This window comes from Glandiceps talaboti, chromosome 2 (assembly GCF_964340395.1).
Source record: "Glandiceps talaboti chromosome 2, keGlaTala1.1, whole genome shotgun sequence".
Classification (NCBI taxonomy): Eukaryota; Metazoa; Hemichordata; class Enteropneusta; family Spengelidae; genus Glandiceps; species Glandiceps talaboti.
Genome location: NC_135550.1, coordinates 9,115,973 through 9,143,011, shown reverse-complemented (window position 1 = coordinate 9,143,011; position 27,039 = coordinate 9,115,973). Strand labels below are relative to the sequence as shown.

At 37.2% G+C, this 27,039-nt stretch overlaps 1 protein-coding gene across 1 annotated transcript in view; it reads left to right on the top strand.

The window, feature by feature from the left end:
* LOC144449839 (uncharacterized) overlaps positions 1-26,800 on the top strand; it is a 35,920-nt gene extending 9,120 nt beyond the window's left edge. The window contains exon 6 of the mRNA XM_078140414.1: positions 23,762-26,800. Coding sequence (XP_077996540.1) covers positions 23,762-23,893 — 132 coding nt within the window. The 3' untranslated portion in view covers positions 23,894-26,800. The remainder of the gene's footprint in view (positions 1-23,761) is intronic.
* Positions 26,801-27,039: the final 239 nt, after the last annotated feature.

Genomic DNA, 27,039 nt, shown 5'->3' with positions numbered 1-27,039 from the left:
AGAAATGGGGTCAACCATCATATTAGCCAGATATTTATCATCTGTTCTGTTCGTACCAGTCTAAACTCTGAAAACTTGATATCACTGAACCACTTTGCTGGTTTGGAGAACTCAGTCTACCCTCTGAACTTTTCCACCATTTAAATGATGGAAAACAGAAGGCTGGAGGAGTATGTCAATAAAAAGTGTCAGGAACTAGGTATCTTAGTTGACAGGGTTTTACTTTACATACAGCTGCACTTCTGACATGGTGGTTGGTATTGTACTTTGGGTAGAGGTTACTTCGTAGTACCAGATACTGAATACGATTGGTATGTGCATTGTGAATGATTGTTAGTTACTCACACTGATGGACAAGGATACTGTGTTTAGATCTAACAAATTGAAGTTCCTAAAAAGCGAGAAGTTTGCAGAAGTTTCATTCACTGAAAAGATGTCATCAGAACTGTGTGATAGGAAATTTGGAAATGAATAATTTGAACAATAATGGTTTGAAATGTGGGGAGTAGGAATTGAAGCAATTTTAAAAGCTTTTAGCTTTGAAAGTCAACATACCTGCCTATTTTTATAGCTTGCATGAGTTAAAAAAAAATCAATAAAAACGCAGGAGTAGTCAAACAGGTTTATGAAATTGTCACCATAAAATGGTCACAGCAAGTGTGTTGCAAAACTACATACAATTGCCCACTTTTTATGGTGTAGAGGAGAAGCGACAGCTGTGGCTCCTTAGTCTTATCGTAGTATTACAAATACATGCACTGCTTCATGTCCTGGATTCAAATTTGTACTAGGGACAGTAATTTGTAGATGATGACACCACAGATGAAAGCACATTGCACTTAATGAGAAAACAAACTAATCTGAAATTAGTTTCTTGTTCTGAGAAAAGGAAACCTGCTAACAACTTCCTCAGGCGTGGAGTCGTCAAGTGGGAGAAGAAAGCAACAGACATATTCAAATGCTGTATGGTTGATAGTGTTCAGTGGTCGACATAAGTCAATTCATTCTAACAAGTCACCCTGAACATCACATGTGTACATGAGCAGTGAAGTATTCTTTCCTGTTGTTATGGCTTTCTGCATTTTTTTGTACTCAGGCATTCTTTCCACTTGCCTAGGTACTGGATGTGTTGGCAAAAGTAATGCATTTAGGGGTGTGTTTTAAGGAAAGAATTAAAAAAATTCCTTTTTGGCTTGAGTTTTATTCTCATGGATTCGTGTCATGTTGATGTACTTAATCATGTTTTAAGCTTAGTGTATAAATACAACTGATGAGTGAAGAAGGTCATAGGTCACAGGTCACAGGTCACAGTCAAGAGTGTAGGGAACTGATATCTCAAGTGATAGTGATGAAAAATACACACACCTGAGAATGCAGGTGATGGATTAATGACAACCTAGGATGTGATCTCTGAATGAGAGGGTGCTAAGTAGCCTTACTTTAAGGTGTGGTGTCCAAAAAAAAATGTAACACTGGTGTTTGCTGAATTCTTGCTGTGAGAGAAAGGGAAAAAATGGTTCTATTCCATGTGGAATGGATTTGTACAAATGGAAAGGTCATGCTGTGACCCACTTTATCTTGTAAAATTTGCAAATGTTCCTGGTTGGGTATTGAACCAGTGCAATCAAGATATCGTGACGTTAATAGTTTGACATCGATACCTTCTTAACGATTGGTAGGCCATGCAGTGCATAATAGCTGTGCCATTGCTGGAATTGTGCCGCAAAGACAAAGATAAATGAAGTTTTTGTTGGAAATGGAATATGTGCACATAATTACAAGGATGACACAGGGAGGAAGTTTAGGGAAACCGTGGGCATTATGGAGAGAGAGACAAGAATGAGGGAGCAATGCTCTTTAGTGCACACACAGCATCATATGACATTTTGCAAACAACGGGGTATGAAAAATCCCCTAGGTGATGAAACACCTTGGTTTTCTTCTTTTCATACTGTGATCTATATATTTAGAATAATATGCATGAGTAATTTTAAAATGAGAGGGATTGCCATAGCAACCAAAGAGACTCGTACAAATGCCAATGGAAATGAGACATTTATAGATGTTCCTGGCCATCTCTGTACCTTGTGCCCATGAGGTGATAGTGATATTTGATGGAGTATATAGGGCACATGATTGTTGGGGGGGGGGGGGGGGGGGGGTTGATCACTGTTGCTACTCAAATTAACATTCGTCTCTCAGATTACAATTTCTCACACTTGACTTTTCAGTTCGTTTCTTAAGTGTGATGTGAGTTTTAGTACCAAGTCATACACAAATATGTATTTTGTCTATGACTTGCGTACTGTAGAGTATGTTCAAAATACATGCATCTTTTGTCTGTGTAAATTGATTTCAAAATTACCTCATTTCACATCTGGCTTTAGTGCATGTCACAGTGAGTAAATATGTGGACTTTGTGAAAAAAAACCCAGCTTTATTTGTGGTTATAAAATAAAAGACCTGATCTGGCGAGTATGATGTTGCTCCTGATAATGATCAACAGCATTGTATAATAGGGAGTGCACAAGGGAATAACGACAGTGTCGTCTTCATCTCATCTGATTATATACTCGCTAGGCTTTCCTCAAAGGAGAATTTCCAACAAGAGCTGGCATCTTACATGACAAAGTCAAAAAATATCAGCAAGCAATTATTTTCCTTGTAGATGGTGAAGTGAATAAGAAATTTCTCTCCTCTCGTGAGGGGGAACCATGATGGAATTGACGTGGTACAAGTTTTTTGCAGTCAGGCAGAAACGATATTTTGAGATCGATTGATTTCTGAAGCAAGGACTTGGAAGTTGACAAGTGTGTTGCGTGCCTTTGTCGGTGTGATAATGGATGTTTAGTCAGGGAAGAAGTGTAATGGAGAGCTTCTCTTGCCATTAATATTTCATCCACATTTCAATGAAAGTGCAATTATATATACATGGTGAACGAAGAAGGTATTGGTATTGGAGATAATTACCATGAATGACTGTCAGTGAGGGAAAGTTGCATTACTCATCGGTGAGCTACATCTTGTTGGGTTTTTAGCTCAGGGGATATTCTTTGTTCCTTCTTAATCCTTCAGTTGACAACACTGCTATGACTTACTGCACGATCCAATTCAGAACCTGGCTTTCCATTCCATCGGTTTGCCCTCACGACCCCTTTCCTTCCGTTCTAAATGCCAGGAAGAGTGACCTCTCATAAGTTATTAATGATCTTTCAAGCCAGTAGAAATTTGTGGATTTACCGACATATGAATTGAATAACGGTGCACACACAGGAACATGTGCCTGCTGATTGCACTCTGTCCTTGCAGTATTAATGGTACTGGTTTCAATTTCACCCTATCTCATTAAATATACAGAATGTGTCGTTTCTAGTGGCCTTAGCTGTAGACTTGTCTGGCCTGGAATGAAGCTATCAGAGTGTGGGAAATTCTATGCCATAGTTTGTTACATAGATAAGAATGATGTGGGATGATAATGGTAAATGTCTTCCAGGGCTTGTTGTTTGTGTTGTCAAGTGAGCTGGGCCATGATGGCATTTAGTCTTGAGAGTGAGATGTTTTACAGTTTCTCCTTACTCTGTAGTCATTACCTCCTGCTGTCTCATTTCCAAGGTTCTACAAACCAGGACCTGGTCTTTTTAACTTTTTTTTTTTGACTGGCCTGGCTTGTGTTTTTTGGATGGCATATGCTATCTATAATAATATTTGATTAATAGAAAAAAAACTTGATTTGGTTTGTGAGAGAAAAGTCTCTGAAGCTTTCAAGGTAAAGTAGCCGAGGGTAAATACTACAGAATTGTAAAGAAAAGAGAACAGGTAGTGGTAATTTTGTGTTGAAGTGATATCCACAGTGGGTTGCTAGTGTGTCTTCAGAGAGAGACAGAGAGAGAAAACAGCAGCACGAAGAGCTTTTTATCTGTAATTGAGATAACGTTAATTTAAATGGGATGAGGCATGTGTTGGAGAAGCTGATTTCCATCAGTAGATCTTTTTGTCAACAGGGATGCAAGTTGAAATCAAGAAACTGGTTTGATTTGCTTTCAGCACTCAGTCAGAGAAGTTTGTTAAACCCACTTTGTAATAATCCAACGTGGTCAGGTGTAGGTCGTGACCTCTCTCCTACTCTGAGATCTTGTAATTCTGTGGTGAGTGGGGCAGTTGAGAATTGATAGTCAACATTTTAATAACATCTGCTGCCGACATAAAGTGTACTTGCACTCTTTGTGAAGAGAATATTAATAAAGCCATTCATCTGAATTCCATTGCGGTATGTTGACTCCTCAGTGACCCACCGATGTAGTAAATGTGTATCGCGCACAATATGGGGAAAAAAATGGAAATCACCCTGGATCAATAATAGGTCGTTGGTAGGGTAAATGCAATAAATTGTCCTTTCCGTTATCAATTAGAAGAAAGGTAGTTGTATGATAATGACCATACAGCTGACTTGCATTTCATTTTTAATAAGTTCTGAGTAATACTGACAAAGCATCAAGCTGACATTGTATACCTAGGGTGCAGGTCTTATAAGCAGTCTGTAATGTTATATCTGCAGGCCAAGTGATTAGTTGTTGGACAGATGGAGCCTCATAACTTCCTGTCTTCAATTTGTTCTCTTTGAGGGGCATGGCTTCAGCTGCAGCGTATTTGTTTTACCAATGGCATTATAAAGACCGTTTCTTGCACAAGAACAGGTGGAATTTCAAATTATGGATGTTTTGTAATTGAATGACATACAGGCAGGCAACCATTGAAATGCAATATGAAAACCGTAAATAGCACAAGATGTTATATGAAATGTTAATGTAAATTTACACGTAATGTTTATGTTGCACATGGTGTTATGACAGGCAGTGGTGCGACACGGAAAAGAAGGAGTCATTTTAGGTTTGATTTCAAATGTATAGTGCCTTTTTTAGTCGCACAAGGCTAATGTTAAAGTTTAGTGTATAACTCTGCATGAGATTTTAGTCATTGAGACAGTTTAGAATTTATGATTCAGTATTCAAAATGGACATCTTCAGCACATTTTGATTTTTATATATCTTCTTTGTCTTCTATGTTTATGTCCTTGTCTCACGCCGCTCTTCTGCCCCTCCCTAATTAGTGTGTTGTCATCATTTCCGTCAGCATATTGCCATTGTTGATGCCCCATGAATGCAAAAGGTAACTCTGACAAATTCCCAGGACCTTTTGCCTGTTATTGTTTTAACAAGAGAGATGCTTTAGCTTCTTGTAATAGGCCACAGTCATCTCTGAGAACTACGTTGTCTTGAATGGTGGTCAAATCACCTCCCAACAGCACGAAGCCCCTAATTAAGTAAACCGAGTAGTAAGAAAAGCACTGTAGCCTGAAGGTGCTGTCAGACCTGATGCAGAGCACCTTCTCTTCTTACATGTTACCAGAACGACTGTGAGAAGAAAATGTGCAGTAGAAGTTAGAATGTTATTAATTGCTTACCCCTACTGTTGACCCTATCCTGTCACAACTTCTGGTCACGGAGTAAAAAAAACAAAAAAACATAGTAGGAAGAGTTAATATCTAGTAATGAGAGTTTACCTGATACAATGTCAACACCATGGTTTTAACCACAAGCTGTTTGTCTTTGTTCTACTGGGTGTTGTGATGCTAAGTAATGTAAAGACATAGGCTCCAGTGTCAAAACAAACTTGAGATGCTGAGGTCAAGAGAAAGTGACAGTATCAGAGACTTGGGCACAGACAAGTAACAGATAAGCATATCAGCTTGTGGTAGAGATAGGCTGTATCACCACTCACATACTCATGTCTGTGTGGTCACCAGTGCCTTGCTGTTGTAGGGTATCTGGTATTATGCTTGGCAAAGATTACCTAAATTGGATGATTAATATTAATCTGGTGCAAAGCCCTATTACTAAACAAAATGGTGTTCTTACTTGTACAAACACCCTCCCCACCACCCTACCTCAGTCACCCATAGTTACCAAAGTCTGAGAAAGGTGTTCAGGATGGACGAAAAATAATGCAGTTAGTTTGAATGTTTTGGTTATCTAGCAGTCATAGAAAGTAACATGAAAGCTTTTCAATTATTCAAAATGGAAAAAAAATGACTTTGGATGGAATTAGAGTAGTTGTACATATGTGTTTTTTGAAAGGGAAACTATTGAATTATTATTAAATTTTCTACCTGTCCATCATCTCTGATAAGAGACTAGCTGTGTAATGAAATTTAATTTGAAACTATAATAGTAGGATGTTGTGTCCAAGTGAACGTCCAGAAAAGTAATTTGTTTTGCTGTGTACTGGCATTTTGGGAATGCCTCCTGGGAACAGGGTATGCCCCAAGAATGCTAGAGAATGTATCAGTCAGATGTGAAAATTAGTACCGCTGCTTCCCTGGAAAGAAAAAAAAAAGAGACAGACATCCCAGTTCTCACAAATTTAATTGTTGACTGCCAGTTGGTCATTTTGTCTTATGTTATAGAGTTGACTTGGTGTATTTTTGAAGATAAGTCCATTAGTAGTAGCATATGAAAAAAAAAAAGTACTTGCGTGACAACTCTTTCTCAGAAGTTAAATACCTGAGTAGCAATATTCACTCCATTATGTTTCACTTTGATCTCTTAATTAATGACGTTGAGGCAAAGAATTTAGCCATTGTTGAATTTGGACAGAAATATGAGAGAAAACCTCAGAGGAAATGATGACTGCAATTTTCTTAATGACACCTAGTAAATTCTTTTGAATTTGTGGTGGGGTTTTTATGTAAATGTATGAAGTGAAAGACAGCCTGCTATGTGTGGCCTTCAGTTGACTAAACATTTCCAAATTTAATGGACAGTATTAATAATAATAATAGCATGTATTTACACAACATCCTGTGAAAAAAGTACAATTACATTTTAATTTGGTCTTCAGATACTGTAAACTCATTGCAGTGCTGTAAGACAACACCTGGAATAACAGGCCCCCCCCTTTGTTGGTTTTCTCTGGTAAATTATAAATGGCGATTATCACTTGTGTACTGTCGAATGCAGAGGTGCATTAAAATCAATCCTCGCAGTGTGGCATGAAGGTAATACAAGGATATACAGTCACATAAAAAGGGGCGAAGATTATTGTATTGCCAGCTTTATTTTGCCTTCTGTGCATGCATGCCTCCAAATCTCTGTCCAAAAAGTTACACTGAACTGTCAGAACTGTCTGTGCTATGATAAACAGACTAGTGATAAACCATCACCTCTTTGCACCAGGGCCTTGCCAGCTTTGACTTGTGCATTCCAAACATTCATGGGAGGGAAAAAAATCAATTTGAGTAAAGAGAACTGAAAAGTCCAGTGGTCAATAAATTCTAGACTAATAATACTGCAGCAGTGGATATGATGTAATGTCCTCATCTCAGCTCAGCTTGGCTAGGTGCCTGCGTACAACACCTTGTGCCAGTGTAAATCTTATTGTTTTCGTAATAGTGTAATAAAATACACCGTGAACAAGTCGTCAGCTACAAAAAAAGTTGCACTGAAATGAAACATATGCCCAAATCCGTTTCCGATGGCCTTTTGTGATCCTATCAATCGTATACTATAGCAGATGACAGCAAGGGTTATCATATACACTGAAATTGTTCAGCTCTACAGTGTAAGCCAGTGTAATTCACACTTTCAATTTATGCCGTACGCAGACAAAATACAAGATGCCTAGAACTATAATGTGACAAAATACTTTCAACTTTGTAATTGCAACATTTGTGTCGGCGAATTTAAGATATGAATACCTCTTGTTACAAATTATGGTAGATTTTGTCAATGTAATGCTTTGCCCGAGAGGTTTTCAGACAAGCTTACTGTTAGATTTTCTTTTTGAATTATCTTTCTCCTGGCAAATGGTGAAAAGATATATTGTGTATACTCTCACCTTCCTTTCGGAGTAAAGATGTTCCTGGGGCTCATATTTACACAAAAAAGACTGATAACTGCCTCTATTCCCCAATTCATTTCCTAGCATTTGACTTTTATCCAGAAAATTTTGAAGAGGGAATTTTATTTTATCGTTACATTCGGTGCTGTTTTCTGGATGACGTGGGAAATCATGAAGTATGCTGTTTTGTGCAACACCGTAACTGAGAAAATTTCCAGCGTACAGGTCAAATTGAGTAAAATATTTTTCATTTATGTGTGAAACCTGGCAGAAAATGGCAAGGTCTCTGGAGGGATCTGAAGTACAGTAAGGGTGAATTTACTTAAAAAATGGTGCGAGTTGAGATGTTATCAGCGAGCAAGAAAAAAATCTATATTAAAGTAAAATAGAAATTTGAGAAGGAATTTGTCAAGTAAAAGAGAGCGTTAGAATTACAAAATATGAAAGCGTAGAAAGCATGGGCCAGAAGGGAAAAAGAGGCCCCAATCTGATAGAACTTGACCTAATTCATGAAGGCACATCTCCCGTATAGTTGTTCATTGCTAGGGCTACCGATAATGCAGTACTTGGCATCGTTCCAACTGCAGTGCAACTAAACACACGTAAAAGTCAATGTGAAACACGGATCATACATCAAGATCCAATGAAATCTCTATGTATTAATATTTCATGTGGAGTACTTATGTCGGCAAAGCTTTGATGACTTCGGTGATATCAGTGCCCGAATGGTGAACTGATGAGACGATGTAATTCATGATCACAACTGAGAACATTAGATATAGTTGATCAAATGCCAAATTTGGTGTGTTTTTTTTCGTGTGGATCTATGTTCAATGAGCACAGTGATTAACATAGAGGTAAAATAGGAGAGTTGTGTGGTTTTTATAGAGTCTTGATGAGGGTAAGGTGGTAAGTTGGTATGTACAGATGGTGTAGTTTCCACCCTGACATGGTGCGGATCATATTCATTCCTGTTAAATTTCAATAAGATGACAGAGACATCCAGGGATGTTTTCTTTTAGTAAAGAGCAAAATTTTGATTGGTAATTTCAAGTGAGAATCTGCAAACAGAATATTTTCCTCTGCACATATGCGCAGTATCTGATTATTTACCTGCAGCTGCTGTGTAGAAGTCACATGCAGTGAATTGTACATCGATTTGCAGTGATTTTGTTTTTCCACTAATACTGAAGGACTCCTCGTATTTCATTTTGACACTGTGTATGTCACATAGGAAGGCAGGAAATCACTTAAAAGGGAAGGCAAATACTGTTAAATGTAATACATGTATATGGCTGCATTGAAATTCATTGTGCTGGAAAAAATTGTTTCCCCCCTCAAATTTCAACATAATGGAACTGGCAAGCTGAACATGACCAAGATTTGCATATTGGGTTTGTGTGACATTTATTGAATAAGCAAGCAAGCTTGAAACTCTTAAGATTGGAACATGGTGTGAACAATATTGAGTTTGTGTGATTAAAACACCCAGGTATATCAATACTCAATAACACAGTGATAGCTTTGTTTCATATTGAAAATGATCAAAATGGTGATGTGGATATTGCAGGCGATGATGACAAATTTTGCTGTAGAAAATACACATAGAGCAGTTGTGTACTTGTAGTGTATCATAAAAAATATTGGAAAAGATGAAAATAGTGATTGCAGGCGATGAAGAATTTTGTACTAGAAAGAACATCTAATGTAGAGAATTGCATATACATGTAATACTTTGTTAATATCAGATAACATTTAAATTGTTATGAAGAGAATGCATTCCAAAAGAGTTGTTTGTAGGGATGGAGAAAAAGAACTGGGGATGTTTTAGTGAAAGGGTACTGACCAGCAGGGGAACTCAATATTGGCATGGTTTAGGAAAGCCTTTTGTCACTTTCAATGCAGCTGCTATATAGTGTAAAGGGAACAGTAGTTTGCTGGCAGTGCTGATAAAATTACCAAAGCAAATCGTAAGGCAACATTATTGTTACAGCACATATTATATACATATTGTATGGTGATAACCAGCCTAGATAAGCATACAAATGCAAATTCAACAAAATAATTGGCGCAGACAACTAGGCATCAAATGGGTTGCTGGCATAGAGGATTTGTATGGAAACGAAACGAGGGGCTTGTTATTACCCATAGGAGAACAAAATGAGGAAATGAAAAAGGAAAATTTCGCTGGTATGGGGGCTTGGCTATGGAGATCACAGGAGCGTTATTAAATAGCGGGGTAAAATTAATGTGTGCAACCGATGCGTATCAGTCAGAAAATTGCTTTACCTATACACACATATCCTGTGTAGCATGTTATAATTATATTTCTTGAACAATTGGACATCCATTTCTTTACCACCCAATTAGTGCGTGCCTTAAAGTCCCTTTGTCAAAGCAACTATACTGAAAACCAGCCTAATGTGATGGCGTATTTCACAGCAGTTTTCAACCTTGGGTGATCATATTACAAATGAAAGTGATTCCCAGGCCATCATTACAGGATGCAATGCACTGAAGAGATAAAAAATAACCCGAAGTGAACAAAACCTCACATGCAGATCTTCTTACTGGCCTATGGTACTGGCACATTTCAAAGGGTCATGTGCATATGTACTACATTTCCCATGGCAACAAACTTAAGGATGCTTTTCATCCATTCAAATCTTCATTCGCTCTCCGTAGTGATTTTGAAAGTATCATCTTAAACATATCTTCTTGTTGTACTGACTTTATGCCTGCAGGATTCTTTACTTCATTAGCAGATGGTGGGCACACATGACGAAAAAAAAGGGGTGAAAATTGATAGATGTTTTCAGCAATATCAAGATGCCAGGCATCTGGGCATCAATTTCTTTCCACTTTCAATACTTACATGTAGTTGGTGGAGCTTAAAGAAAACCAGAACATTATCTGTAGAATATTTTTTTTTTGTTCTTTAGGGTGTAGGAGGTGATAAAGTAGTGACTAAAGCTGTATGTCACAGATGTGTTTTGTTCATGCTTCTTCTCCAGACATACAAAGAAACATGCCTTAGGTTGTTTATGGAGCCATCAATACAGAGCAAGTTTCGATGTAAAACATAAAAAAATAAGCTTTCCTTGAAGAACGATATGCAAGAAAGCATGTCTTATGGCATGTTTTTATGCTTCCACTTCTCATAATATTAACATTGCTTAAATTTAAGTTTCAAATACAAACTGGAGTTGGAGAGAATGGGGAGGACTGCTCATCCCACGAACGCCTCCTAGCAGCTGACAGTCCAAAATAGCTGACACAGGTTTAAATGCAGACGTTGGCATACTTTCTTGTGCACTGTTTGACCTTTGGGTGACACTTCACGCATTAGAATACCTACGCAAAGTGACATACGGTATTTGGATAGGGTGGGTCCTTTCTTTTGGCTCCCTGTCAGTTTTGTGTGCAAATTTACATACAGGTGGTTGGTTGGTCAGGACTGGACACTGTGCAAAGATAGAGAACTGTGCATAGTGCTTTAACATGTACTTGGTAGCCGTTTGTACTTGAGGAGAGGGGAGGACAGAGTCATGACCAAAAACAGGAAAAAAAAACAGATTTAAAAGAAAGATGTATTGAGGAAGTGCATTTGATGAATTTTTTTTGGGTCAGGATAAGAGACTGAATAATTAAAAAGATGTAACTAATACTTTTGAAGGATATCAGTGATATAACTATGAAACAGCTGCTCTTGGTATAATGAGAATTTTGTAGCTTCAGTATAGATTAGGGGATATTGTGAAATGAAAAAAAGAGAGGGGAGGAGCCATTGAAAATAGGTGTTTATGTTTATGGTGAAATATGGACTTGTGCTTTGGTGCTGGCTCATTTGTCATTGATCTAATAGGGCCAAAGATCACAGTAGGTTTTTTTTTTAGCATGGGTAGAGAATTGTGATGTGTCTTGGAGTCTTGCAGAGTTCTTTCAGATCACGTAGTTGGGAATTTCAGCTGAGTCAGGACATACATTTTTGTGTTTCAGGAATTTCTGTAATTGTTGATTTATTAATATGTATAGATCATGTGTAGGGTGTATGATGCATGTGTTTTTTTTTGTAAATTTGATGTCCGACACTGCTGTTGTACAGTATAAGTTATATACACAGTCCCCTTTCTGTAGTAATCCATGGCCATCATTTCGGAAGTCAGGTTTTTTCAACAACGTGGTACTTTTATAAATGTTTTAATCCTCTGGGGAATTTTGTGAGAAAAAAAAATACTTATAAATCAGTGAGACCCCCAAGGGGGCACCACAGAATATCCCAGCAGAAGGTAGCCAACGCAGTGACAGGTCTTGTTCTAATTAGCCATCCATTGGGGGAGAATATTAAGGTGACGTCGTAGCCTTCAGATCCTATGACCCAGATTTCTATAGCTCTTATTATGGAAATGAGTCTGATAGTCTTGTAGATGGTTCCTGCTGCTCGCTGGATTGTCTGATTTACTCCCCAGTCTGTCAGATGAATGCGGGTGCTATAAAACCCTATCAATGCCTTGTCAATACACTTGCAAGGAGGGTGATTTCCGGTACATGTTTGTACTTGGACAATAATCTGCATACAGGTGCAGCTTTGTGTCATATGGCATGCATGCCAGGGCTGCCAGCAAATTAAGAAGCTTTAATAGTCTGAAGGCTGTGATAGCAGTTCCCCCTTTAATATACACTCGGTAATCAAAGAAAATAGACCCTTAGATTTATACCAACAATATCTTTGGTTTACATTCCCCTGCAGAAATGGCACAAGTTTCCCTCTCAAGTGTAGTGTAAATATAAATCACAAATGCACACACATTTATACACATAGAGAGAGGAGACCCTTGACAGTGTCGGTTATCTACATACAGGTGGGTGCAGAGAAAGGAGGGCACGATAACACTGTATTTGCCAAGATACCTCTATCTTGACAAAATATCTCCTACAATCTGTTACCTAAGTTATTGTTCACTAATCTATATCCACTCTAATCAGGCTAATGGGACAGTCTTTCCTCTGTTGAAAAATATTTATTCAACCTCTTACAGGTATCCCTGCATTCAGTACCTGTGATGAAATGGAATGATCCAAAAATAGCTTGCTTCAAATGGTTATACATGTACTCTTAAATGTTGTTACCTGTCAAGGTATTTATAGTCCAAAGTTGCAGGGGTACTTGGTTATGTGAAAACTGTCCGATAGATTACACAATGTAAATGTATATACAATTACTTATTGCAGTGGTAAGCCTGTACAGCATGTCAGTAAAGTGCAGTGCCCTTCAAAAACTGGAACATATACTGTAGATGCTAAGTGCTAGTTATGTAGATTGGGAACCCAAGGACTTTTCTAATTGACAATTTCATTTGCTATATTATTTGTCTTTTTTTCCTGATGGCCTGTCACTTGATTGCCTAGCCACAATAGGAAAGGAGACAGCCACCTTCATTCTATACGTAGTTGAGTAAAGATTTATTGACTCGAATATAAGGAACATGAATTTTTAACTAGAAATAATGCTGCAAATAACTTGAGCAATAAAGCGAATGCTCGTAGCTGCCTGTAGCTGCAGAGCTCCCCCTAGTGCAGTGAAAGGCGTACAAAGGAAAAACTGCGCAAATGTAGCTATGGTCAATAAAATTGACTGAATCTGATTCGAGGCCTTACTCCAGTAATGAGAAGTGAAGTGAAGCGACTGTGAAACATAGAACACGGCACAGCAGTCATTTGTTCAATAACAGTGTTCAGTGTTTGATTGTGTAACATGTTTTATGAAAGGTAACTGTATCACACACAAAAGACGAGGTAGAAGTCCCATCAATAAATTTCTTTGAGGCTTGAATGTAATAAAAGCTGATAATGGCTAGCTTGGAGGGGGAATTGAAACTGTAAGATGGGGAAATTAAAAGTATACGTGTACAATAGTGAAGAGAATAACTAGTGAACTAAATACGGTAGAACACTTGTCAAGGTCTGTTACAGAAAAGTTCTTATATCATGGGGAAAAAAATCCTGTGAATGTGTAATTTGAATGAACACACTGAATTTATACTATAGGGCATGTAGTTTTGACGCCAACTGATTATTATACATGAATGTAACAGCTTAAAGGTGGATGCATGCCACTTTTACGGAAATAGCCATAAGAATGTGTTAGCACCACTATTTCATCCAGCACTCGTAAAGTTGATTGAAGACTCGGCTTCTTCTGTAATGCCTGCAGTGCCTCGTTCGCAGGAGAACCAAAGTATTATTTATTCAAATTTGAAAGAAAGTTGCCGCAAATAATGTGTAATTTGATTCAGCACCATGGTTTTTCCTGTCATTGTTCATCAACAGTGATGGCTGTTTGTATACAGCAATGTACTACTAGTGGCTTCATTTGCGATTGAAACACTTGATCAGCTGACTCGATGTTTCAGAAACCAAAATGGAATGTACATTATCTTTTCATCTTCATTGAATACAAAAAACCATTGACTTTACAAATAGGTATAAGTGAGTCCGACATTAAATTGGCTTCATTAAATGTGAAATTTTCAAAAAGATCACGAATTTTGCAGGGCATTGACCAAAAACGTTTTTTTTTTTTTTCCCCAGATCGTTTATGTAACTAACCTTTATTATCTTGTTACCACCTATACATCTGACCTTTGTAGATAACAGGGGGTCAGGCCTGAAATGTTTTCTTCCTCTTTAATAAGCATGTTTTACAAATCTATGTACTGAGAAACCCAAATATACACCGTATCTGAAATTATAAAAGTGGAATGAATTGGCTTCTTGACTGCCCACCCTGAAGGCGAAACTGAAATGGATAAAGGCCCCCCCCCCCACAGATGTCAGTCACTGTTACTGTGTGTATTTGAAAGCATCAAATAAATTGATGAATGATTGGAATCCATTTAAAATCACGTGAGAGGATGAAGAGATGCAGATTGCTGCCATAGTGTCCTTGCAAGAGATAACTGTTTATTTGTATATGTAATGGAGAAGGAATTTTTGCTAATACTCGATGAGTTATGGGAGTAGTTAGCCGCGACTTGTCAATCATCCCTTACTGTGGCCCAATTTATCTGTAATTGCAAGTCATCTACAGATTAAACTTGCACCTATACTAACAAGTACAGCTCTTTTTTGCCCAAGAATAACTTATGAATAAACACTCTGACATTGAAGGAGCAGCAAAAAATAGTTTTAATGAGAAGACCCATCTTTTGTGTCAGGGAAATTAGACAAGCAGTAAAGTTCTCTCAAGAGTTCTCCCTGTAACTAAATATTGAATTTCAAATCAATTCCAGCCGTTATAAAAGCACTATGCAGTAACTAATCTTTGCAGTTGAGGATCTAAGAAAGGAATCAAAATTACTGTAATTATGAATAATGTAAAAAGATGAGTCGTCAAGGGATACAGAGGATGGTTGTCATGGATACTAATTGTCATGTCATAGTCCGACTTCTCCTTTTTTTTTTTTGTACATGTAGTCTTTCAGTTAGCATTTAGTATATGATATTTCAAACACTATAAATAACATGTTCATCAATGACTGGATCCCTGTAGGCAAAGCAGCGAAATCGTCATCATAGCATCAGTGTGGTCCATCACGTGCGCATAAAGGGATGGTCGTTTTCTTCTGAAATTGATATTAGATTGAGTCCGTAAACTAGAACATGAGGGTGGATGAAGTTTAATTGTGATTCTGGTATAGATGATAAATAAATACATCTATTAATGAAAGAAACAATTGACTATAAAGTTTAATTACAGTTTGTAATATAAATGCAGTGTTAATGTAATTGTGGTATGTTATAATTAAGGAAACCACCGCATCCATCATTTGTTTGATGTGGGGGAGGGGTTTCCACTCAAAGGGTATTATGTACATAATACTGGCTGGATGATGTATTGGTAATGTACATACTCCAATCTGCATTCAGTACTGATAGTGGCTGGATGACATTGGGGAGGTATTCACTCAAATTGCAGTCTGTGGCTGTTTGTTGAAATCATAATTCTTGGTCGTCGAGAATGGTTCAATTTGCAATTTTTCCATTCTGATCTTGATTACTAATATATAGCTGTGAGTTGATTGGCACTAATAGATACATGTACATTCCCCCCCCCCCCCCCCCCATCTGCTTTCATTCGGATGGTTTCTTTTCTCTGTTGCATCTTTTGTTTTGGTACATTGATGTTCCCATTCACTGCCTACTTTGAGCTTCATTTCCATAACACTATACCGCTTAGTCTTTCACTGCAGTGCCAGAAGTGGATTTCCACGACATAAACCCAGTGACTTCAGCTGTCATAGCAAAGCGACTTCTTTCCAAAGTATTTATCTGTTGATATTAAGAGATCTATATGATCACAGAGCAGGGCTTTATGTCTTCTGTAAAGTGATGGCAATAAATAGAAGTCTCCATCAATATTACACAGTCATGTAGGCTTTGTTCCATCAAAAGCACTGTAACTGATAAACCTGTTGGAAAATCTCGTGATTTTGAAGAAAAATGTGCTGTCAAAATTGATGGGCAGCAATACAATGTACAAATGTACTTTAGTATCTTGTGGTGTTTTTTGTTGTTGTAGGATTTTGAAATTGTGGTAAAACTTGCATAGACGTCCTTCCATATATTGTTCAAGCCCAGAGACTTGGCTATCTAACTCTACATACTGGCTCAAATTGTCAAGCCAGGTAGCAAAGTCTCTGGGCTAGTAGATTGTTCATATAATTTTGCTTGGCACCCGGTCAACTACCTAGGAAACTAAGGTATTAAGAGCTTACCTACTTAATGTAACCCTAATTATCAAATATACTGTGATATAGTAAATTGTGTGTGATTTCAGGTTTTAGGAGTCTATAGGGATTGGACATTGGTCGGTCACTTGAAAGTCTGAAACAATCCATATTACATTTTTAGTACCCCAATGTTATCAACACAATGCAATAAATTAGACAAGTCAAGTTCAAGGCAGGGAGTGTCGTTCACAGAAACAAGACTTCCTACAAAAATTTGATCTCGCGTGTCGAGTCGAGAACATGCCTGCATTCAGCTACGAGACGTTCACTTTCCACGAAGCAAGATTGGATTCTGAAATCTAATAAGAACCCCAATATATCGGTCAACTGCCACATCAATAAACTGAGATAGTCCAATTATATTTGAGAGTTCTTTTCTGCTTGATTGCCTACCTGAGTGCAATAATATAGTACGGTTTTAGATTTATTTTGATTAATCGTACATCTCTATGACGGAACATCGGATAATACCTAGTTACACACGCAGTGATAGAAAAGAAGTCAAAATTGGCCAAATCTCTGTTATCCATTAAGCGTAAACGATGAATGACATGACTGGCGTGGAATTGTTGAAATATATACCTTAGAGCTTGAAAGTCGGTCGTTATAAACAAGAAGCTGAATGAAACGTGTGGAATTATTCAAATATACATATATATATATATGAGAACTTGAAAGTCACCTGTCAATAAAAATGATAAACTGAGATAAACTGAAAATTTGAGTCGGCATCAGTTCAATACTGAGGCCATGAAGTGTGAGGGCCAAAGAGAGAATCGTACATGTACCTGCAGGATACAAGAACAAGAATCAATATTTGATATCTCTGCATTGACATTTAATTCATTGCAACTACATGTATATTGAGGTCACTTGCTCAGAAGATGCAGCTGATCAGTGCATTATGTCATATTGTATACACCAACTACAGTATCTACCTTTCTGTTCATAGAGAATGATTTTATTTCATGCTTGGAAGCAACTGATGAAATTACAATCAAGTAACTAGGGAAGTGGTTCAGTTCAAGGGTGGTTGGCTGCCTTTGTTTGGTGAATCTCTCGTGAAAGTTGTTTTTCAGAGGAAGGCAGTTGTAGACTTCAGAATGTAGAGATGCAGTGTGTGTACACAGAGTGGGTATTGAAGTGAAGTGTTAGCCTTCATGGATTGAAAAAAAAAACCCAGCATGAACGACAGTATAAAGTCCACAAAACGTGTAGAAGTACCTGTATATATGAATACAAATAAACAAGAGATGACAGGATTTGTACCAAGGATTCAAACTAACCGAAGATTTAGAAGTGGGCTTCCTAACAAACCTATCTTACATGCTAAAGTGACATGCACACACACACACACACACATATATTAGTACATGCACTTGGATAGAAAGGAAATCTGTTGTCCTCCAGGCATATCATAGTGTGGGAAGAATCGCCATGGAACGTATTAAAAGTAAAATGGCAGAACTGAGATAGGAAAGAGTGGATAGATGGGGGAGAGTTGGCTGCTTGCCAACTCTCAGTTACCTGGCGTTGTGCCAGTGTGCTGATGACAGAGAGAAGTCTAATCTGTGAAGTGACTGTACACTGCAATGCTAGAACAATAAGATCAAAGAAAACACCATTTATTTGATGAATTCATGGGTGTCATTAGAATTAAATCACACAAGGAAAAGAGTGTCCATTCAGTTAGCTCTGTTGTGTTCATAGAAAAGAGACTGCCCCGAGCTGTCAAGATTTGAGGCTTCTTTTTAATCTGAAAAAAAAAAGACCTTTAGTTGGCGTACGTTTTGTATAATGCAAGGATAACAGAATAGTCAATAGCTGTGTACCAGTAATCTGAAAGTTGGTGGATTGCAGTTGTCATTGATTCAGGTTTGTTAGGTATTCATAAAGACACAAGTTTGGCTATGGTAAGGGTTCATTTAGTCCAGTGATGATGATGATGAGGAGGGCCACGACAATATGATGTTAATATTGATGACGACAATGGTGCTAACAGTGGTGGTGGTGATGATGATGGTGATGATGACGACGACTATGATGATGATGATGATGATGACAATGATGATGATGATGATGACGATGATGTTAACAGTACGGACGACTGTGATGATGCTCAATGCGAGAATGTTTTGTAATAACAATATCGATTGGGATGATGATGTCGCCTGCACTTTCATAATCATATCAAAATCGGAAGTACTATTTTATCAGAAGAAAAATACCAATCCTATGAATCATTTGTCATATGGAATTTTAAATTCAATTTATATATGTATTTGTATAAACATGACAAAATGAAAAATTGAGATTAGAAAGTAAGATAGTGAATTGACAATTTCTATGGCTCACTTTGAATGCGAGCTCAAAAAAAAAAAACGTGATGTAGAGAGAGAGAAACCCATCATTTCCTTATTTTACAGTTGATTAAATTCCTCAAATTGGAATTGCTGCAGAATACACTGGGGCGCTTATTTACTCTAATAAGTGTGGTGATTTCAGTATAGCATACAGTAGCAATCAGCGCCATAAGCTACAGTGTATACATGTATTTAAACTTGTACAAGGTGAAAGAACTGGAAAGTCGGTCCCATAAAATTGGTCTCTGCAGTCAGATAAAAAAACAAGAAATTGATGTGATAAGATCGAGAGTCGTAAAAAATGAAGTCACGCCAGAGGTCAAAATCAATGGCATTGGTGATAACAGTAGATGATGATGATGACAGTTTCAGATGTGTCTCTTTTATGGCGGGAATTAGTGCTTAGTGATAGAAGTAAAAAACAGAATGGGAAGTTTATGAACGGAATAGTAATATTACTAGAGATGAAAGCAGGTTGGGCCGAACTCTTGACTAGTTTCATCACATCCTAGAATTGTAATCAAATTAGATTGAAGTTGGAGATAAAAATTAGAGGTCACATTCTACATGCATACCAGCAGGCAAATGAAGTTTGTTGAATAACCAGTTGGAGAAGGATAAGACTGTGTCACATAATGTGATGCCTTGACAAAGTGGAGTGGACATGAACGAGAGAGAGTTCTTAGCACAAATAGCTGTTGTCTTGGATAATGTCTACTGAGTTACAATATTTATTGTGTGTTGTTCCTCCCCATTTACTGTTAGTGGCTGATAAGACCTTGTGGGAAACTTTCTATGTGGAATGTCTCAGAAAAATGGAGATAAGAAGAATTCTGCTCTTAAAACTTCATATGATGCACATGTACTTGTAAGTTAGTTCTGCGTATCAGTGACAAGCAGGGGTGACACAGTGTTAATGCTTTCGTACTTAGAATAAATATTGCCTCATATTGTACGGTGTGTGGTGTGTGATAAGCCACGAGGGTGTCAAACCACATTTGATTTGTGATGCACCAGGAATACATAGCTATCCTATCTCTTTCTTTCTCATCTGAGTTCAGGTACAATGTACTCCATGCACTGCAAACTGTATACAAATGATAGGCAACGTGATGAACAAATTGAAATACAGTTAACGTTAAAGGGTCCATTGCCATGTTCTCTCTCTATGCAGTGGCACTTTAGCAGCTTGGCATTCATCCAATCTAGACCAGCATCCTATGCTTCGAGCCCAAGGCCTAGACGTAGGCACTGTACCGTCCTGATGTACATGCATACATAGCTTAGCTTATAGAAGATTGAAACATGTTAAAAATATTGAAGTAATTGATATGCTTAAAGTATGATAAACGATGACAGGAGAGCCAAGAAGCTGAACTTGTTTTGTGTGGGAGTTTATCTTCAATCTAATTGACAGTATTGCTGCATAAAATCCAGTAAGGATCCCTTGTGTGTTCACTATGATTACTTCAATAAATCTGCTGATGTTATGGAGTTCATGTCATCTTCCACAGATCATAATTTAAACCTCTTGCCTCACACACACACACACAGACACACACACACACACACACACACACACACACACACACACACGTGCATACACCCACACGAAAAACAGTCAAGTAGTGTTATGAGATGCCCTGATATATTTGTAGACTAAGTAGATAAAAAGTTAATAACTAAACTGACTTGTCACAAGTCTTGCCCTGTTTAACTTCTAAGGCTGAGACCTGATGTAGGGGTTTCAACTACCAACGTGAAACAAAAGATATTTAGAAATGATTGATGTAAGTGGTAAAGGAACAGGATCAGAAGCAGGGGAGTAATAACTGGTAAAAGATGACTTGTACATTCTTGTGAGTGTAATAGAAACTTAGACTGGCAATCCTAGCTGTACATAATAAAATACCATATCTTTTTTTTCTTTTTCTTTTTTTTTTGGGGGGGGGGGGAATCATTTGATATGCAAGTATTATTAGGCTCAGATCTGTTGATAAGCAAACCTTACATGTATACGTTGGCAAGGAAATATGTTTGTTTGTGATAACAGGAGTTTAACCATTTAAAAGATTTGTGTATTACAGACATATTTGATGATTGGCACTATGCATGCATGGTCAGACGTGTGAAATCTTAAAATATCAAAAGATATCAGTCGGTTGGATCTTGGAATGATATTACAATATTACATCTAGACTTTTTTATTAAACTGGTGTCAATGTTTCTTCGTTAGAGAGATTATGTTTTTGTCATACCGGTAAGCTAGGTTGCGTTTTTTAGTATATCAGCCATGTCTGTCTAGACAATAATTTGTACACTGAAGAACATGCGTGGGAGGGTTTGTCCAACATACAATATGATGTATGTTGCCGAACACCCATCTTTTAAGGAAGATCGATATCTTTTTTATATCAGAAGAAAATCCATCAGTGAGCTAGGAAAGTTATTGACCTGAGAACACATGTTTGACATTGCACATGGAAGGAGAAGCGTTTTAGAGCTACTCAGGTTGTTGAAAGGCAGGGAGAATCCATAGTATCGTGGTCATTGGAATTGACTGTAAATCCAGTGATTATAGGCTGGGTGTTGTCCATGATGGGAAAAGAGTGTGCAGCTCATTATTCACTCTTTGAAAAAAAAAAACCAGGCTTGTATAAAAGAAATGTACCACCACATGAATCCATTTGTCAATTATTGTGTTGAAGTCTGTGTTAGCTTACAGACCTGGTAAATGCCCTAAGGTCAGTAGTCAGTGTTGTGTGGCTCTGGTCATTTTATCCCATGTGTGATATTCATGTGAAATATGGCAAACTATAAAGTCAAGCAGGGCAGTCTCTCTGTCTCACTACTGGGTACTTAGCACATGCTTCACTTGTATCCCTTACTGTGTGCCACATGTCTTTACACAGGGAGATAGATATAGCTTCTACACAGTCATTATCTTTTGCTTTTGTTCTCACGAGTTTAGTCAGGGTATATAATTTGTAAAGACCCAGTGTTTTGTGCTATGACTATGAGGAATGAGCAACGGCAGCTTTCCTGAATGTCTGTCTAATCAAAAAAGCTGTAAATTGAATTATCGTTTGGTGGTTTACCAGTTGCTTCCCCATGGCTCTCACAGTTCTCAAATTGCCTGTGTGCAGTAGCGGCAGCTAGAAAACGATAAAACCATATTATGAAACCACGTCAGCCAGCTAGCTGCTGTTCCCCTTGATTATACAACTATCCAATAATCGTGCTGACATTAACCAGACAGTATCAAATTTATGAATTTCGGCAGGGCTCATATGTCACGGTCGTCTCCCCTTCAATAATGTATAATGATATTTAGGGTCCAATTGGTACAACTTGACCTAAGCAAACTGAACACATGCTTGGCTCCAACAGCTAGTTTATGTTTGAAGTTTAACTTTGCAGAACACACACAAGGTGTTAAATATTATCAAACATCATCATCAGACTACTAAGTGAATTTCGTGTGGGTTTTCTTCTGCTCTAGTTGTTTCATTAAATAAATAAGGTTGCTTGCCATTAAACACAGCATGTTGTTTGCCTCAGGCCATGTCAAAGCACTTCAGTGAACTTCGTATGTTTTTTTTTGCTTGGGAAGTGGAGTAAAGTTTAATACAAGTTGGATACAAAGGGTGAGGGAGCGTATATATATATACCCCTACTTTGTTATATATGTATGTATATCTAGTACTTGAAGCCTCTTGACTGAGCCAAAACCTGCTCGGAAATAAGGTTTAAAACAATCGCAGTCTCCTTCTAAGGTTAATCACAGATTTCACAGCAGGAAAAGATTACATTGATAAGACTGAGTCCAGTGTACATGCTAACACAGTAGAAACATGGAGGGGTTCAGTTAACCTTGGTGTGCAGTATATAGTTATGTGATCTGTCTGCTAGTGGTGCCTAGATGCACGCCAGAGTTCACTCTTTGTAGCAACACCAGTACTGTCAACAATCCAGGTTTTAATTTTTTTGAATTTTTTATACAGCATTGTTGTTTGCATACCAAGCTGTATTTGTTCACACCCAGTATTTGTTAGCTGTCACAATATTTTCATTTGGTACATTATTGTTTATGTTATAATAATCCATTGAATGGCCAACAATTGACAAGGTGGCAGGGGATCATAAAAGCTTAAAAGCTTAAATCAATGATACATTTTCATGTGAATATTAAAATGTGTATCTCCATTTTTACGATGCCAGGAAGGTTGAACTTCCTGGGAGTGTGAAGCATGTGCAGTATTGCTAAATAGTCATATGAGGCAATGTAGTATAAGTAAAGGAGAAATTGTTTCTTCCCTAGGAATTTTTGCAAAAGCTGTTTATATTGACATCTTTTTCCCTGTACTTAAATACATGTAGTAGTTAATGAAATATGCAGAGAAATTTATCTCGTCTAATTTCAGTATTTTGTTGTGTTGTAATTCAATGCTTGGGGAAATTGCACAGCAGTGGTATTTTCATGGGAATATCACACAGCATGTGAAAAAAAAGCTTGATGTGTGAATGAGGAGCACAGACCTATTGTGAAGAGCGCCCTCACAGTTTGGATGTTGCTAGGATTGAGTTGATGTAAATCAGGGCATGGCTATGAGAATGATACAATGGAGAAGATTTTGTATGTCAACAATATATTCAAAGTTTAGACAGATTTTATAATTTTTTCGTTTTTTTGTGTTTTTGTCTTCACAGAGTGTTAGTGTAAGCAATGCATCCAGAGCATCCCCAAGATTTCTGTGTGATCCAGCCGTATTCTCGTTTCGGTCGCTAAGTACAATCAATCCCCTAACGCCAGTGGAAGATCCATCATTGACCGCCTACTAGATTGCACCAACAACAAGAATCTAGCAGTATATAGCTGTCATCAATCAGTCATTATCTACTACACAATCCTATCCCCGACGCACATTCATTCATTCATCGGAACTCCCCGATTTTTTTGCCTGGACTCTGAAATATCTCAACAAAAGACATTTGATGTTTATCTAACTATGATAGTTAACAACGTTCTCACAGACTTTTACCCGTTAAAAAGTGTTTACCGTGTATTTTGCCTGACACAACTACTGTATGTGGTAGTTTTTCAAGCATTAGTTTACTGTCATAGCATCTACATCCCCAAGTTCTCAGATTCAGTTTAAAAAAAAAAATTACTTTTTTATTACAAAATTTAGCTAATAATCCCAGTACTAGCATACTGTGATAACGACATAGAATTTTTTTTTTTTTTTTAAAACTTAAACTTCAGTGTTTTTTGGGAGTCTGACTTACTCAGGTGTCTTTTTTTTGTTTTCAAGATGGATTTGGGTGGTGAGGGTTGGTGGGGAAGGTGTATGGGTTATGTATGGATGAGAAAGTCAGGGTAAACTTGAAAAAAACCAACACACACCCTGTTTAGTGGTTTATTTATAAAGAGTTGGGTCAACAGAAGAAATATTGTACATATGGAGTCGTTTGGTGTTGACCAGTATTTTGTAGATGGTAGAAGTTTAAATGTCAAAACAATCATTTCAAAAAAAAGTTTGGGTTTTTTCTGTTAATCTTTTTTTTTTTCTTTTTTTTTTTTACAAGTTCATCAGGGAGGCAGGCTTGTTTGTCAGAGTAAAATGCTTGATTGTTAATAATTTTCAAAATGAATTCAAGTTTGCCCTGATTTTGCTTTTCTTTTTTCTCTTTTTTTTTCGGGGAAGGGGTGATTTTGTATGGGAAAAGAAGAGTGAACTGTAGTGGTAGAAGTTAGCATATATTAATGCCCTATAATTATTTGCTGAAGAATATATTATATGTGCATCTATTTGGACAAAAAAATACTCCAGTTTGCTTTTTGTTTTTATTTGCAAGACATACTTTTGTTATAGAAATCTTTAAAAAAATTCCCGCCCTTTTGACAATTTTGTTGTTGTTGTGATAAATGATGTACGAAGAAAATGTCAAATGCTAACTAAGAGTCATTAACGTTTTGTATGATACAGATATTTAAGTTGAACCCTCTTGTAGTTTTATAGAGTATAGGTTTAATGTGATTACATTTATGGAGACTGCAATCTAACTGTAGCCATTTTGGCTATGGTGCAAAGTTTGTAATTAAATAAACTTAGATGTTTTCCGTATTTGTACAACTGCTAGTAAACTGCAGTGCTTGCTGGTTTTCAGCCCTTTAATATTTACCAGATGAGAGATAGGAAGTTAAAGATGCCTTCTTGATCCAAAACAACAACAAAAAAAAACAACAAAAAAGTGCAAAAAAAAAAAGAGAAATAAATTTTAAAAAACCCAAAACATTTATTCATTCATTCAGTCAGATTGTTTAACCTTGTATTTTGTTCCTTTTAAAGCAGTCTTTTCCGAATGGATGGAAACAGTGTTTGAATTTACCGAGCAGAACGTTTACAAAAAAAAAAAGATAAAGCAATTATAAAGCAATGGCAGACTTATTGTAGCTTTATTGTAAAAAACTGACAGAGCAGAGATTTTATCTGTAATGTTTTACATTACATGGTGTGTAGCAAGTGAAGAGTTGGACAGTTATTGGGACTTAAAGCAAACCAAATCTGAAAATATCAGGTTACAAAAGACAGACAGTCCAGTTTGCAAAATAGAAAGAGAGAGAGAGAGGTGGTTGTTGATTGTAATTTTACAGGGTCAATTTCACAGTACAGGCAGACTGGTCCAGTTGTGCTGTTTGTTAGTATCCGCACTCTCAGGTTTACAATGACACAAGGACAATATAACAGAGGGGTGACATGTTCAGATGAGTCTCCATCTCTGCTTGGTTGGTTTGAAACAAAATGCTGAGGATTTTTTTTTTTTTTACATGTTTATATAGCTCTCAGGAAAAATGTACGTTATCTTTTTCTCATTGAATATCTTACCAACAACTAAATCAAAAGTGACCAGTTCACTTTTTTTGTACGTGTATACATAGCATATGTACTGTTATTGACTTTCTACATATAGCAGTGTATCCTTCTTTTCCAACTATTAGGTGTGTTGCCACGAGTGTGGATATTGATGAAGCCGACAAGACATTACTAGATACAACGAAATGCCTTCACGAAAAAAAAAAACCCCACATGCACACCCACCCATACATACACGCACACAAAACAATAAGATTTAGCTTATTTGATGACCACCTTGGAAATAATTTTATGGTAGCAGAGAAAAGACAGAATTAAAAAAAAAAGAAAGAAAAGATTTCTCTCATTTCAGAGACGGTAATTTCTGATTATTTTTTCTCTCTCTACATATTTTTTAGTTCCAAAGGCACTGATAGTATATATTTCGGCAATGTTGAACTCTTTCTGATGTATAAATTTTGATGACGATGTCGATGGAAGGCTGTCAGAGTTCAATATTGTTGATGTCTTTAAGAAAAAAAAAAGAAGAAAGAGAGAGAAGTATCTCTTGTTGATACAAGTGCAACTTTATGTTTTTTTGTATATATGGTTGTTAGGATTACATGGAATATTAAAAAAACAAAACACACAAAGACTAAAAGAATGTTTGATGACGTGGAGACAAAAAGACAAAACTAGTTTCTAATTGCTACGTACTGGTGTCAGCCCCACAGGTTTCACAGAGTTTGCAAACTGAGATGTAGGTGTGGCGGCAACTTAAATTATATATATTTGTGGTAACTTTTTATATTCTAGTTGTTCAGGATGTGTCAATTCCTGCCTCAACAATACTACTAGTCCCAATAGTGTATTTTTCAAAGGTCTTTTTTGCCTCCCATCAATAAATTATATATTTAACCTTAAAAAAACAACAACCGTGGAGTCTCAGTCGTGTGTGTGTGTGTGTGTGTGTGTGTTTCTCTCCAACAGAGATCGTGATGGAACATGCTTTAATTGAAAAGTTTGTGAACTGCATTTCACTGGCTGCCAATATCATTCAGCGGTGGTGTGCTTATATTCATATTGAAAAGAGCAATACAATACTGTATTAGTATTCTACTCCAGGCTGCT